This window comes from Euprymna scolopes, chromosome 29 (assembly GCF_053919585.1).
Source record: "Euprymna scolopes isolate OS-2025 chromosome 29, ASM5391958v1, whole genome shotgun sequence".
NCBI classification, from domain to species: domain Eukaryota; kingdom Metazoa; phylum Mollusca; class Cephalopoda; order Sepiida; family Sepiolidae; genus Euprymna; species Euprymna scolopes.
This window is the reverse complement of record NC_136510.1, coordinates 42,994,857-43,008,949: the sequence shown is the minus strand read 5'-3', so window position 1 is coordinate 43,008,949 and position 14,093 is coordinate 42,994,857. Positions and strand designations below refer to the sequence as shown.

At 33.0% G+C, this 14,093-nt stretch overlaps 1 protein-coding gene and 1 pseudogene across 3 annotated transcripts in view; both read right to left on the bottom strand.

Annotated features, from left to right (window-relative positions):
* LOC145252617 (phosphoribosyl pyrophosphate synthase-associated protein 2-like) overlaps window positions 1-14,093 on the bottom strand; it is a 105,499-nt gene that overhangs the window by 15,569 nt on the left and 75,837 nt on the right. For all 3 annotated transcript variants that reach the window (XM_080112335.1, XM_080112333.1, XM_080112334.1), the window contains exons 3-5: window positions 12,541-12,607; window positions 6,998-7,170; window positions 2,078-2,193 (exon numbers count right to left, since the gene is read on the bottom strand). In XM_080112335.1, the coding sequence (XP_079968461.1) occupies window positions 2,078-2,193; window positions 6,998-7,170; window positions 12,541-12,607 (356 nt within the window). The remainder of the gene's footprint in view (window positions 1-2,077; window positions 2,194-6,997; window positions 7,171-12,540; window positions 12,608-14,093) is intronic.
* LOC145253014 (U2 spliceosomal RNA) lies at window positions 11,672-11,789 on the bottom strand (annotated as a pseudogene).

The following is a 14,093-nucleotide window of genomic DNA, read 5'->3' as shown; positions in this document are numbered from 1 at the left end:
ACCTCAATATAAATATTTCTGATCAACCAAAATAGCATCAAAATCCCACTCCTGGGTCCCCAGATGCCGGAAAACTTTCTCCTCTAATAACTTCTTTCCTAAGATTGCTTGCCTTTGGACCCCCCCCCCCACCTCCATTTCTCCAACTGTACCAACATGCAGAAATTTAAAATGTAATGTGAACAACTATCTTGCTATACAACTCTCCACTTAGGTTGCTCGTAAAAATTTGTCTCTCAATCATAGTAGCCTCTCATGTCTTAGTGGCAATACGTATCCTTTGAGTTGGTACTCCTGCAGTATTTTACCCACCGATTTCACGATCTTAGCCGAGCGTTGACGAACGCTTTCGGCGTTAACGCCGACGAAAGCCGAGAATTCGGAGCTACGGTGCAAGAACGCTAAAAATATGTGAATAGCAACAACATTACAAAGAAAAGATATTACACACACAACAAAATGGATAAAATTAATACAAAAAATTTGGATAAAATAAATCACAAACACTTACCGTAAGTTTTTTAAAGTAAAATAAATTTATTTTGTTGAATATTTTTTTTTTTGGTTCATTTTGTTTTCCGATAGCTTTTTTTGGGGGGGGGGGGGCGGGGTAAGCAACAGTAATAAACACTGCAATGTTTTTTTTTTGTTTGTTTTTAACAAAACGTTATTAAACAGTAACAACAATGTTTTTTTTTTGTTTTTTTTTCAGTAATGTTTGTAGGGGGGGGGGGGCAACAATTACTGTTTATCTTTAGTTCCGACTGGAAGATTTTCTACTGACTGTAGATGCAAAGTAGGGAGCAAATGGTTTTTTGCATTTTGGGCAGGCGACCGATGTAGGAATTAATTTTCTCTCCTGGCAAAACTCGACAACGGCTTCAGTGGAGTGCAAGGTTGTTTCCAGCAGTCCTAGGTTCATATTTCTTCCTTTTTTTTTTATCGCTAAATTAAATAGCTGAAATGAAAGGCTGTGTATTTTTACTTTGAACAATAAAATAACTGAAATGAAACGCTATGTGTGTAATTTCAATGAAAATTATTCGTCTGCTGCGCATTCGTTTGAAGCGCCCTGATTGGCTGATAGAGTATCGTACCGCTCGCCATGTTCCGGCGTTTTCCGACGGATTTCGATCAACACTCGGCTAAGATCGTGAAATCGGTGGGTAAAATACTGCAGGAGTACCTTTGAGTTGGAGAAAATTTTAAAAAATTTTTTAATTTAATTGTAAGAAACAGAAGGAACTGTAAGGTTGAGGAAGAAGAGAAAAAAACAACAAAAAAAAAAAAACAAACAAACCAACCACCACAACATGTCTACAGAAATTTTCTTTCAATTCAGAGATATATTAATGTTTTAACGTTAAACTAAGTGACCATTCTTTGGATTGCTCCACTTGTTCCTGATCCTCCTCATATAATGCTGAGTGTTTAGCAAGGGGACATCAAGTACCATTTTGAAAGTTTTGGTATGCTCCAACTAAGGATTGAACCCCAGTATCCAAACCCACTAGCGAACACTCTTACCATTATGCCAACGTTCAGGTTAGATTTAATTGTTCTTATCTCATTATCCTATTTTTTTTTTTGCTTGGGCGAGGGGGGGGGGGGGTTAATCACCATTCTAAGATAAGAGTTAAGTGTTGGGTAGATAGCGAAACAACATGATCAGTTCTGGTGGAACTTGGATAGGGCATACATATCTTTAGAGGATTGAATTTATTCTCATTAGATTTGAAGACGACCATGTTATAGTCGGTCAGGATGCAAACACATGGTATTGCATTCATTCTACAGATGGACAGTTCTGGGAAAGAAACTTTGCCCATAGAATTCTTGTTTAATTCTAGGCACCGGTAGGGTGTGGGGGAAGTTGTTGGTAGTTGTTGCAGCAAGGCAAGTATTTGTTGCAAATATTATATCTGAAATATAGAGGAGATGAAAACAAAAAGAAAAACAAAAAAATAAAGTTGTAAACAATAATCAAAATTAACTAAAAATATTCCAAATTTGTCAAAATTTAATTCTGAAAAGAAGAAAAGAAAAAAGTCTTATAAGATATTAAATTGTGACATACCGATTCAACAATATACTGTATCAAAAAAGGAGAAGCCCTCAAGTTATCAATAGGAACATTGAAGAATCCTTGAATTTCTTTCTGGTGGAGATCCATTGTGATGATATGTGTAAGACCTGAAGAGAGAAAATAAAAATCAATCATCATAATACATTTGAAATATAAGTTCATATATATATATATATATATATATTTATTTAAAAGAGTGTAGCCGTCAATAATTGTGGGTTTTTCAGCCTTTTATCATATTTTTATTTTAAAATATTTTTATAACGCATTTCAAGCTTTGTTTCGCTCTCTTCAGATATTTTCGTAAAAAGGGTTTTTTTAAAATGAGAGTTTGAAATGTTATTTTTATGTCTGCTGATACTAAATGTGTTTTTCAGAGTGATGTGGTCTCAGACATTCTGTCCCCAAGAGTAAGTGTTGGTAGTGTCCAGTCAGAGTTAAGTTCAAAGAGGGGGCTTTTGGTCCATTTGGTGAAGGTTTTTATGTTTTTTTTTATGACTTTCTTTTTTGATGTATAGTTTATAGAATCCTGGAAAAGATACCTTGATGACTGCTCCATCCTATGGAACAAAGCTCTACAGAATTACCCTTTCTAGATATACTGATAAAGATTAAAGACAATAACATTATCACAGACGTTTACTGCAAACCTACAGACACCCAAAAATACCTACACTTTAAAAGTCACCACTCTAAAAGCTGCATAAAAACCATTCCCTACACCCTAGCACGTAGAATCTGCACCATAATCACGGACAATAACCTTCGGAAAATCCGACTCAAGGAACTACGAATAAATCTAAGAAAAAGAAAATACCCACCACAACTTATAGACAAAGGGATTCAACTTGCGATAAATATACCAGTAGAAGATTTGAGAACCCCGAAAGAACGAAACAAAGAACAAATCCTAAAATATGTCTCCACACACAACACAAACAACCCAGAGCTTTTCACAGAGATAACGAAAAACCTCGTCCTACTTAACCAAAACAGCAAACTAAACAACTTCCTTAAAACAACAAAAATAATAAAAAGCAAACGCCAACCCAAAAACCTAAAACGCATTCTTACTTCATCCAAACTCAATCAAGACACAACAAAAGGAGTTATAAAATGCAACGATGTGGAGTCTGCAACATAATATTAGAGGGAAACACATACACATTCACGAATCTCATACAAACATTCAAAATTAAAAAAACCTAGTTTGCACCTCAAAAAACGTGGTCTATGTAATAAAATGTGCAGCATGCGATAAATCCTACATAGGCACCACAAAAACCCTTAGTAATAGAGTGGCCTACACCGATCCAAAATCAAAATCGCGGAAAATAGACACCTGCATGTATCACAGCATATACACACATGCAGTGGATGCAGATTCGAGATAATGCCCATCTTCCAAACTGACAACTACTTTTACTTACTAACACAAGAAAAAAACTTTATAGCAAAGTTCAACCCCGCTTAGAACATCTCAATAATTATACACATAAATAGGCAAAACACAAAATACACTTACACGCATGCATACGTAAATGTGCACCCTTACACACGAAACAAAAAGAACAATAAAGCATGCACACACTTTCACGGGCGCGCACGTCCATATCCAGTATAATACCATTTCCCTAAACTAAACAAACAATTAGAAATTATACGCGTATATGTGTATGTACACACATGTGTGTGTATATATATGTGTGTATGTGTATGTATGCGTGTGGTTGTGTGTGTATATATATCATCTGTTATCTATCCTCCATCTTGTTTGTGTGTGTGCATGCACTTATGTTTGGGTGACTGAACACATGTATGCATATGTGCTTGGATTAGGAAAGAAAGAAAACTTCAACCAATATATGAGGTATGAGTGTACGAATATGTATGTGTATGTGTGATGGTGGGTGCGTGTGTCCATATATATATATATATATATATATATGGGTGGGTGAATGTATACGCATCTGTATATATGTGTGTGTGTGTATATATATATATATATATATATATATATATATATGTATGCATATATATGGGTGGGTAAATGTATTCGTGTGTGTATATGTGTATATGAATGTATGCGTATGTGTGAGCCCCTGCATATGTCTCCATATATGCGTATGTATATGTGTACCTGCATATGTATGCGTATGTATGTGAGTGTGTATGTGCATACATGTATGTATATATATATGTGTGTGTGTGTGTGTGTGTGTGTGTGCGTGCATGTATATCACCTCCTACCTATTCTCCATCTTATTTGTGTGTGCATGTACTTATGTTTGAATGATTAAGTACATGTATGCATGGATGTTTTGATTGGGAAAGACAAAAAAAAAAAATTTTAACCAATATAGTTAGTGGATGTATGTGTGTGAGTGTATAGGTGGGTATGTATATATGTATGCTCCTACATATATTTCCGTGTATATGCATGTGTGTACGTGTATATACCTGCGTGCGTATACGTGTGTATATGTATATGTACATGTGTGAGTGTGTGCTTTACATAAAAACCCACAATTGTTGATGGCTACACTCTTTTAAATATACATTTTTTTCTCTCGTTGGAACTACACAACCATCACTTTAAATATATATATATATATATATATATATATATTACATACATATACATACTGAAGGAGTAAATTAAAGATTGTCTCTTACAATATGATTTTATTATTTGTATTGAACTATGTAGCACAATATTACTTTCTGAGTATTTATTAGTACTTATTAATTTATCTCATTTGGACTAGTTCCATATTTAAAATACAACGGACACTATTTTCATAGAAATATTAATAAACTCATATTTGCTGCAGGTTATTATAAAAAAAAAAAAAAAAAAAAATCATTTTTGTGCTATCCAGAAAAATATCAGCTTTATTAAGACATATTTGTTGATTCAATATATTTCTCATTTCATGAAATTTCCACCGATCCTGCTAGTTTTTTAAAAAAAATATACTCAAATAACACTGTTAAAGCCGAATTATTTTTATTTACAACTTTTTCAAATTTCATCTCAATTTATTAGTGACTGTTTTTAGGACAAGAAGGATAATTGACTATACTTCAGAAACATGATATCTAGTTACATAAAGGTTAGTCATTGTTCTTGGCCTTCGGGCCGGGATCAAAGTGTAGTATCTGTTCCGGCAGATACTGCAAGCTATGACTAGCAAAGACCAGATGTGGGGGCAACCCCACATGCCTGACCATTAACCAGCTCCCATTTCCCACCTCTCGGGAGCTGGTCCCCTTTTTCCCTTCCCCCTCCCTTCACTCCTCACATTAAAAATCGGCCTTGTGCCTAATTTGCTCGGTGGGGGAGCAAATAAATACCATCTGTTCTTCAGATGCTGCACTTCTATTTCTTGTTCTCTTTCGTTGGAGGAGAAATCCTTCACGATTGAGACAATTTTTATTTTTGTACCTTTTCTCCACGTTAAAAAAACGACCCTGGTCTCTAACTCTGCCCCGTGGGGAGGCATAGTAAATAGGTACATAAAGGTTAGTCTTTCAAATATTACACCTACCATTTGGTATAGATTGACAACATCAATGTTTCAGTTTTCAGTATAAAGTAGAGCCTTGGGATACGGTGGCCCTAGGATATGTTCTTTTTCAAGTTATGATGTGAAATACAATGTTCTTCCTGGTTACGGTATTTGCCCAGCTTTACAGTATTATTAATAATGTTATTTGATGATATACATGTGTATTATATATATTGTACTGTATTTTGTTACTAATTTTTGATGCTGTATCCTGGGGGTTCTACTGTACAGTGAAAATCTAATGTGGAAGAATACAATCAGTTTCATCCATTATTCAATCAAGTTTTTCTTGGTAAGTGTTCTTTATAAGCAAGGGTAGACCAAGCTGGTATACTAAGAATATTGAGCAACCCCCAGTCTCCACTAGTCCTCTAAAAGAAAAAAAAAAAGGAAAAATAAATAAATGAATCAAAACAACTTTTGTTTTAATCAAAATAGCAACGAGTGCCTGTGCGACAGCAAAAAAAAAAAAAAAAAAAAATTAGCCGCAGTAGGCAGGTTCGAACTTGTAACGCGAAAGAGGAAAAGGAGGTGAAAAAGCTAATGCGCCACCTGTCACGGCCGCAACGACTTATGATGTCATGATGGGTCGAAATAACATTTTTTTTTAAATGTACATTCAGATTGCTAGGCATACGACTTGCAAAAATGTTGACGCAAAACGTGACCCCTCCTTGCAAAAAAAAAAAAAACCCAGTTCACTCAGACAGAATTAATCTTTTTGGCCAATTTTTGCATATTTTTCATCAGAGACATTGATCTCTCTAATGATACCAATTTTGTCATGGTCCGATGACTGTCAAAAGATTTTGGTGGGCACACATACCAGGCTAATGAAAAAGAATTTCAAAAACTATCAGGCGAATATACCCGGTGAACCAAGTGCAAAAAAAAAATACAAACAATAGCACTTAAAGGGACGGTTAGAATCTTAAAAAAAGATCTCTTGGTTGAAGTAACTAAACTAATGGGAGAATGTTTGGCATCTGGTAGAATGCCCCATCCCCAGGAAAAACACAATAAGAAAATTAAAATAAGACAGAAACTAACACACATTTTTCCTTTTATATAATAGATAAATTAATGCTCTAAATATTCTATAAAGTCAAGTAAAATTTTGAAATTCATTTTAGCATCAAATACAATTGTATTTATATAATAGATAAATTGATGCTCTAAATATCCTATAAAGTCAAGTAAAATTTTGAAATTAATTTTAGCATCAAACAAAATTGTATTTATAAAAGATTTTTGGGAATAAATTCAAGAAAAAAGAAATTGTTCACTAACGAGTCAGCTAATTAAAAACTGGAAAGGAAGAAAAAAAAAGTTCACTGACCTGATCTGGACAACATAGTTGCTAAGAGCTTGCAAGCAATGGATCCTCTTTTACGCATTTTGCATTGCTGTGAGTATGGAAGATAAGGAAGTACGCCGACAATGCTGCGGGCACAACTGGTTTTACAAGCGTAAGCAATAATCATCAGTTCCCATATATCATTGTTCACCTCTCTGCGGATAAGACATAAAAAAACAAGGGAGGGGTATGTATTTATAGGTAAAAGATTAAAGAATATCAAACATTTTTAAAAACTTATTTTAATTATTTCGACAACTAGTCTCGTTTTGGTTGTTATATTCACAACAGTGTGGTTAGTGTAACCTCTGATCTTCTTCGAGTGCATCTTTTAAAGCTTAGGACACTAATAGCTGAAACTGAAATCTTTATTATGATAAACTTGGGAACCTGTAGAGAATTTTGTTACCTCAGCCAAAACCTTGTGAATATTATAATATTTGAGATAAGAATAGTAGTCCAAATAATCCAATTTGTTAATCCTCATCTTAAAACTTCTAAAACATGTTATCTCACGCACACACTCTCTCTCTGTATACACACTAGCTGCACGTACACTGCATTGCCTTGGAATATAAACAAAAAAATGACTTGTTTATATGGAGAAATGGGAAATGATTTTAAAGATGGCATACAAGGCGACCATCAAATAAGACGAGGTACAAAATTGGAGCAAATTTTAATAAATTTATCATATATCAGTTGTATAAGACGACTACTGAATTATGAAAACAATGTTTGTTTAGTCTAGGCTAGAGATTGCAACACCCGGTATCTTATGAAATATTGTTTTTTTTAAAGATGATCTTTTTTAACTTTAAGGATCGTTTTATATGCCGAAATATACAGTAAGTATAAAAAAAACTAATGCAAAATAAAATATATTTGTGCAAATAACAGTGGGTTGGTTGGTTGGTTGTTTTTGTTTTATGGCATATCAACCCTTTTTGGGTTATTTAATGCCAAATCCAAAGATTTGGAAGAAAAAATTTTTAATAGAATATATTTGTTGTTTTCAAGTCGGTTTCTATTTAACCCATAGTTGGAACCCTAACAGGTACTACCACTCCGGGTCAGAGTGGACCTGGGAGCAATGGTAATTAAAGGGTGGCTCCACATTCCCCAAAGCCCACAAGCTGGGGCCTCACCACTCGATATAGTTTAAGGTCATATCCAGGACCCCCATTGAGGGACTTTTACCCTATGCAGGGGGGCAGTCGGTGTATTCTAATGCCCCACTGACAGGGCTGAATAATAGTGAGAGAAAGAAATGAAACGAAAATACACAAGTCTAAATCACATATTGATATATCAAATGGATTGATATTTGAGTTTGAAAACCTGGCAAAATAATTTAATATGTTAAAGTTGTGAAAAATTTATTTCACCCTCGCTTTATCAGAGTAGATTTATTTGGTTTGTTTATTTTTGTGGCACATCTAACCTTTCTTTGGTTTATTTAATGCTAAAAATGAAATAACTGTTTCAAGCAATTAATTACTTTAGCGTGTCTGTTTTTACAAAATTTATTATACAGGATGAGTCACGGGAAACGGATGTTTTTTTAAAAAAGGAAAACAAAAGAAATTCTGCGAATATTTCAACAAAAATTTTATAATGTACGTGAAAACATTTACTAAACTATGCCATTATGGAATATTTAAAAGCGAAAGGAGAGCAAGGAGTGTTGTAAAAACATCTGTTTCTCATGACTCACCCTGTAATACTAAAGATGAGTTAATCAACATTTGTTTCCCCTAAAGATTTTTTTAATATCATTAGCTTTTGAGATGGAGCCATATTAAAAATAAAAAGTTTTAATTCTCATATTGCTAAATTGAAAATATAATTTTTCTTCACAATTTTATTAACACAAATCAGTTTTTTTTTTTTCTTTTTTATAATAATTAAGTAAAAGAAACTAACGGAGCTGCTCAGTCATATTTTGCAGGCTAGAGTAGAAAAATCGAGATCATTTTATTAATATCACAAGGGATGTGTTTAGAGTTTCACGAAATAAACATACTGCAAACAAATGTAACAATAAAAGTATAGGTTGTTTTGTGAATCAGATTGAAAGTTTTTCACATCTGTTTTATGGTTACAATTTTTATGGTTACAATTGAAAGTTTTTCACATCTGTTTTATGGTTACAATTTTTATGGTTACAATTGAAAGTTTTTCACATCTGTTTTATGGTTACAATTTTTATGGTTACAATTGAAAGTTTTTCACATCTGTTTTATGGTTACAATTTTTATGGTTACAATTTTTATGGTTACAATTCCCGCTTGAAAAGGAAATACTAAGGGGGGGGGGGAATGTCAGTTTTCCTTTCAGAAGAGTTTGCAAATTTCCAAGTGATTTGTGATGAATAAATGTCAACATTTATATGCTTTGAATAGAGATGTTTTGCCCTCAGTATATTTTTATCTGAAAATAAATTTAATAAAAAGAAAGTAATCGTTTTATGTCTAGGAAGTTTGTAGTTTACTTGCCTCTTAAAGAAGGCAGAGTTAGACATAGGATTCATTTTTAAGAATGAAGCTCATTTAGAACATTCTACTGATGAGACGATCACCAAAGTGTTCCCCCACATATTATTGAAACAAATAGTACTGAACATTCATGACTGAAACTTGGTGAATAAGTCCTGGCTTACTTGCCTCACCCATGATGGCAGTGTTAGATCGTTTTTTAATGTGGAGAAAATCCAATCTCTCCTAAAAAAGTGTAACTTTGGATTAAAACAAAAATACAAAGTCCAGCATCATGTGCACTCACTAGCCATGATTATCTCCTTCATTGTGTTATAGCAAAATAGTTTGTCGACTCTCTAGTCAATGTTGCAACAAAGAGTTCTCCATCCAAAACAAAAGAATCAACAAGTCCAATTTATAAACAATAACAATGTTTATTATTTTGGATTAGTTGGTGGGGGGTCCAGCCTTACCGGATTATTAAATATGCTGAAATATATTTTAATTCATGCAGATTTCATATTTATTATTATAGAGCCAATTTTTTTATTAAATAATATATATATATATATATATATATATAAAGTACTAATTTCAAAAGTTAAAAAAAAAAAAAACTTGAGTGCCATTAGCTAGAATCTAAGCCAAAAACATTTAGTGCTCCATCCACATTCCCTACCGTTTAAACTAACCAACACATAGATAAAAAAAAGATTTAAAATTAAATCAGTTCTAGCTACGATTCAATTTGCGCATATGTAAAACTAATAGAAATATATCGGCAAGTTTAAATGAACATTTTGCATTTCAACTTGCTGATATACGTCTGTACACATCATTCATCCAAACAAAGATTTTACTCGTTATAAACCATCCTTGGTGTATGATGACTATTTCCTGTTACGTGTTATGTGATCAGTCGTTAAAGAGTTTATTGATTATTTACACACAGACAGACGCACACACACACACATCTACTGTTTTATTTATATAGATAAGTGGCACTCGCTTTAGACAAGGTTGAATGACAGACTTGCAGATATTTGTTCAACCAGACCAATACACCTCAGTCCCATTACAGTGTCTTTGGTGAGAGGCCCCAAACGGATCCAACCTGGTTTGAGAAGTGCAGCAGCTGAACTGCCTCATAGTTCTCACCAAAATTAACTGTTGTTTCAAGCGTTCCATTCCCACTCTTGTACCTTCTCTTTTAGGGTCTCTTCATGCCTGACTGACCCTGACGTTCTGTTGGTGGTTATTATTCAGCCGCCCAAAGAATATATTCACATCAAAGAACATCCATCCAACTGGTCACAGATGTTGGTCCTCTCATAAAGATGATCCCAGAGGAACTCTTTCCTCAAATGAGGCACTTACGTTTTTAAACAAGGAAAATATCTCTTGGGTGGTTTGGCTCTAATCAGAAATATTTTCCACTCTATTCCTAAATGGTCAGCCATCAGGTACTGGCCAGGTTTAACATTACTTAACTTCAATGACATAATGAGAATCGATATGCCAATATGATTATCTTGTATATACTCAAGCTATTTGAATATGTATACTTCATTTTGATCAAGCAGGGGTGAGGTGCACTATATTTGCATCGTGCTTCCATAAAAAATGAAACTTTGACTTTATTTTGTTTACAACTTGGAAAATTATTTTTTTTTAAATAAAATAATAGCAATATTAATAAGGAGTTCAGGATTTGGAGCAGAAGTTCACAGGGATCCTCATTTATTCTTTGGAAATGTCAGGTGTACCTTAAAGGCTGTTAAAGATTATAAATTTATCAAAATCTATTTCAATTAATGTCACAATACTTACATTCCCATCACCAAAATGTAAAACTTAAGTATGATTCTTCAGTTTGACTCCAATATTAAAAACTGTTTATAAAAAAAGAAAAAAATAGCATAAAAAGGTTTATGTACTTAGATATGAAGTTAAAAGTGTTTTTACACCAAAAGTTAAGCAAACCTATTCAGTATTACTGTAAAAAAATTTTTTTAACTTTGTCGGTAAAACTGCTCAATAACCATTTTTTGGCCTTTCAAGGGACATAACTCAAACTTAAATCTCACATATTCATTGTACCTATTTACTATGCCTCCCCATGGGACAGAGTTAGACACCAGGGTCGTTTTTTAACGTGGAGAAAAGGCACAAAAATAAAAATTGTCTCAGTCGTGAAGGATTTCTCCTCCAACGAAAGAGAACAAGAAATAGAAGTGCAGCATCTGAAGAACAGATACTACACTTTGATCTTGACCAAAAGGCCAAGAAAGCATTTACCAATAAAATTTTATTTTATACAAAAAATACTGAATGCATTTGTGCAAATTTTACTCTACAGCTTTTATTTTTAACATAACGGGTAGGTACATGATAAAGTTTTTGTGCAATCATAAATTTTTTAATGTTAGGGTAAAACTGAAGAATCATCACAATAAGAATAATAAAAAGGTGTTATTTGGCTACATGCAAAACAACAATGGTATATTAACGTTTCTTGCATTTTTAAATTTTATCCATAGTTGAGGAAATGCATGTTCATGCCTTTCCCAATTATGACAATATAAGCCTAATCAAAAACAATTGAAATTATGAAGGTATTGGGGTATCCCTCCCCGCCAATTATTAATAAAATCCATAATCCTTTTTGCAATTCCAGTTACAAATAAACTTCAGTACATGCCAGACTTGTCTATTAAATTTCAATTATAAATTTTAGTAATGATTCCAGGAGGAGAGGGGATGGGGCTCTATACATTTTTTTTGTTGTTGTTTTAGATAAAAATATTTTTTTTGTCTGGTTTAAAAGATGGACCAGTATCAAAAAAAAAAAAAAAAAAAAAAAAAAAAAAACTTTTAAATTCAACTTTCTTGACTTTCTTAAAAAAAGAAAAATTTCAGGAAGTCAAATCTGGTCAAATAAAGCAACTAGTCCGAATAATTGGAATGTGAACGTGAAAGCATATTTGAGTATCATCAGCAGTGTGAAAAGAGTATATCAATCAGGAGAAGGTAACTCCTACTTACTTGGTTCCAGTTTGAATGATGTAGACATCTTTGCCACGGGCAGATTCTTTGATTTCAACGTTAGTCTCTAAACATAGAAAATAAATCATCATCAGAAAAAACTTTTCTTAAAACATTCAAACATCTGTAAATTCTGTTCTGGTAAGTGAAATTATTTTCTTTGAGTATTTTCTGATCTAATAAATAATCCTCAGTAAATTATACAATAAGAAAACCATGTGAATGAAACTAAGAGTTAAAAATAATAAATATTTGTTCAAACTCCTTCTTGCTAACTCTTGACTTCAACTGTAATCTTCACCGACCTTTCTCACTGTTTCTCTCTTATTCTCAGCAGTCCAAAATTTGAAGATTGCCCTGTGTCTCCCCCCTTCGTTCTTTTTCACAGCAATCATTGTCCTTATATGGAAATTAATACCATATGTATATCAATAAATTAATTAATAAATACAGGCGAAAGTTTTTCTTTTCTTTTTCCTTTCTTGATTCCATCACCCTACAGGATAGACAGAGGCACCATTGCTTATAAAAATCACATTTTTGTCACACCATGAAATTTTCACTCCCATCATGATATGGCAATAATTAACTTACCAGTTTCAATAGGAAAATCACCAAACACTTCCTAAACAAAGCTTTGATGTGCAACACTTAATGCTCTTTCTAAAGTGTTTCTATAAAGTATACATGCATTTCATCTCTGTTTAAAAAATTATTACATTTATTCTGAAGAAACTATGTAGTCCCACAAAGATAGCAAAGAGTTTCACTCTATATCTATTAAGTCCTCTCACTCTCCTCACATCATCATGTTCTAACCTTTCATTGCATAATTACTTTTAAGCCACCGCTTATTATTTCATTTTTTCACTCATACTAATTCCAACATAGAGCAATACGATTCTTCGCAAAATAATAATCGCTCCCTTACTTCCACTTACGATCAAAATGGCGTCCTGCCCAAATTCCAGAAATAGGTTTACAACGTTTGATTTCCAGGTGTGTTCATTGTTAATAATTTCAATCGTTCCTCAAAATACTCTTGCTTAAAAGGAGTTTGTTGCAACTCATGATGAACAACAATGTTTAGGAGTAAAGAATTTTTTTCACATATAAACAAACATGTAATAAAATTATGAACCATGCTAGTTGTTTTTAGATTAAGATTTTCAAGTTAAATTCAATTCTTACATTATCTTTTGTTTATTAAATTGCTAGGTGAAAGTACAAAATAGTTAACAAAAACTCCTTTCCTTATGTTAAAAATGGGTTTCTATATAATAAAGCTATTATTTCAGCACGGTCCATAAACTGCAGAAGTATAGAATTAGGTTCCAGTGTGTTGTTTGTTGATGTTATTATCTGGGACAAGTAACAAATGGCAAAAATATCTGAAATTATTTTTATATCTAAATTCATATTTAAAACAGATCCCCAACCACAAATTCTAAAATCTTTTTTTCTCTCCTTTCGGCCAAATTTTTCAGTGTTCATTCATAATCACCTTTAAAAAAAAGAATATCATTTATTTTTTGTGTGCATCCGGGGGGGGG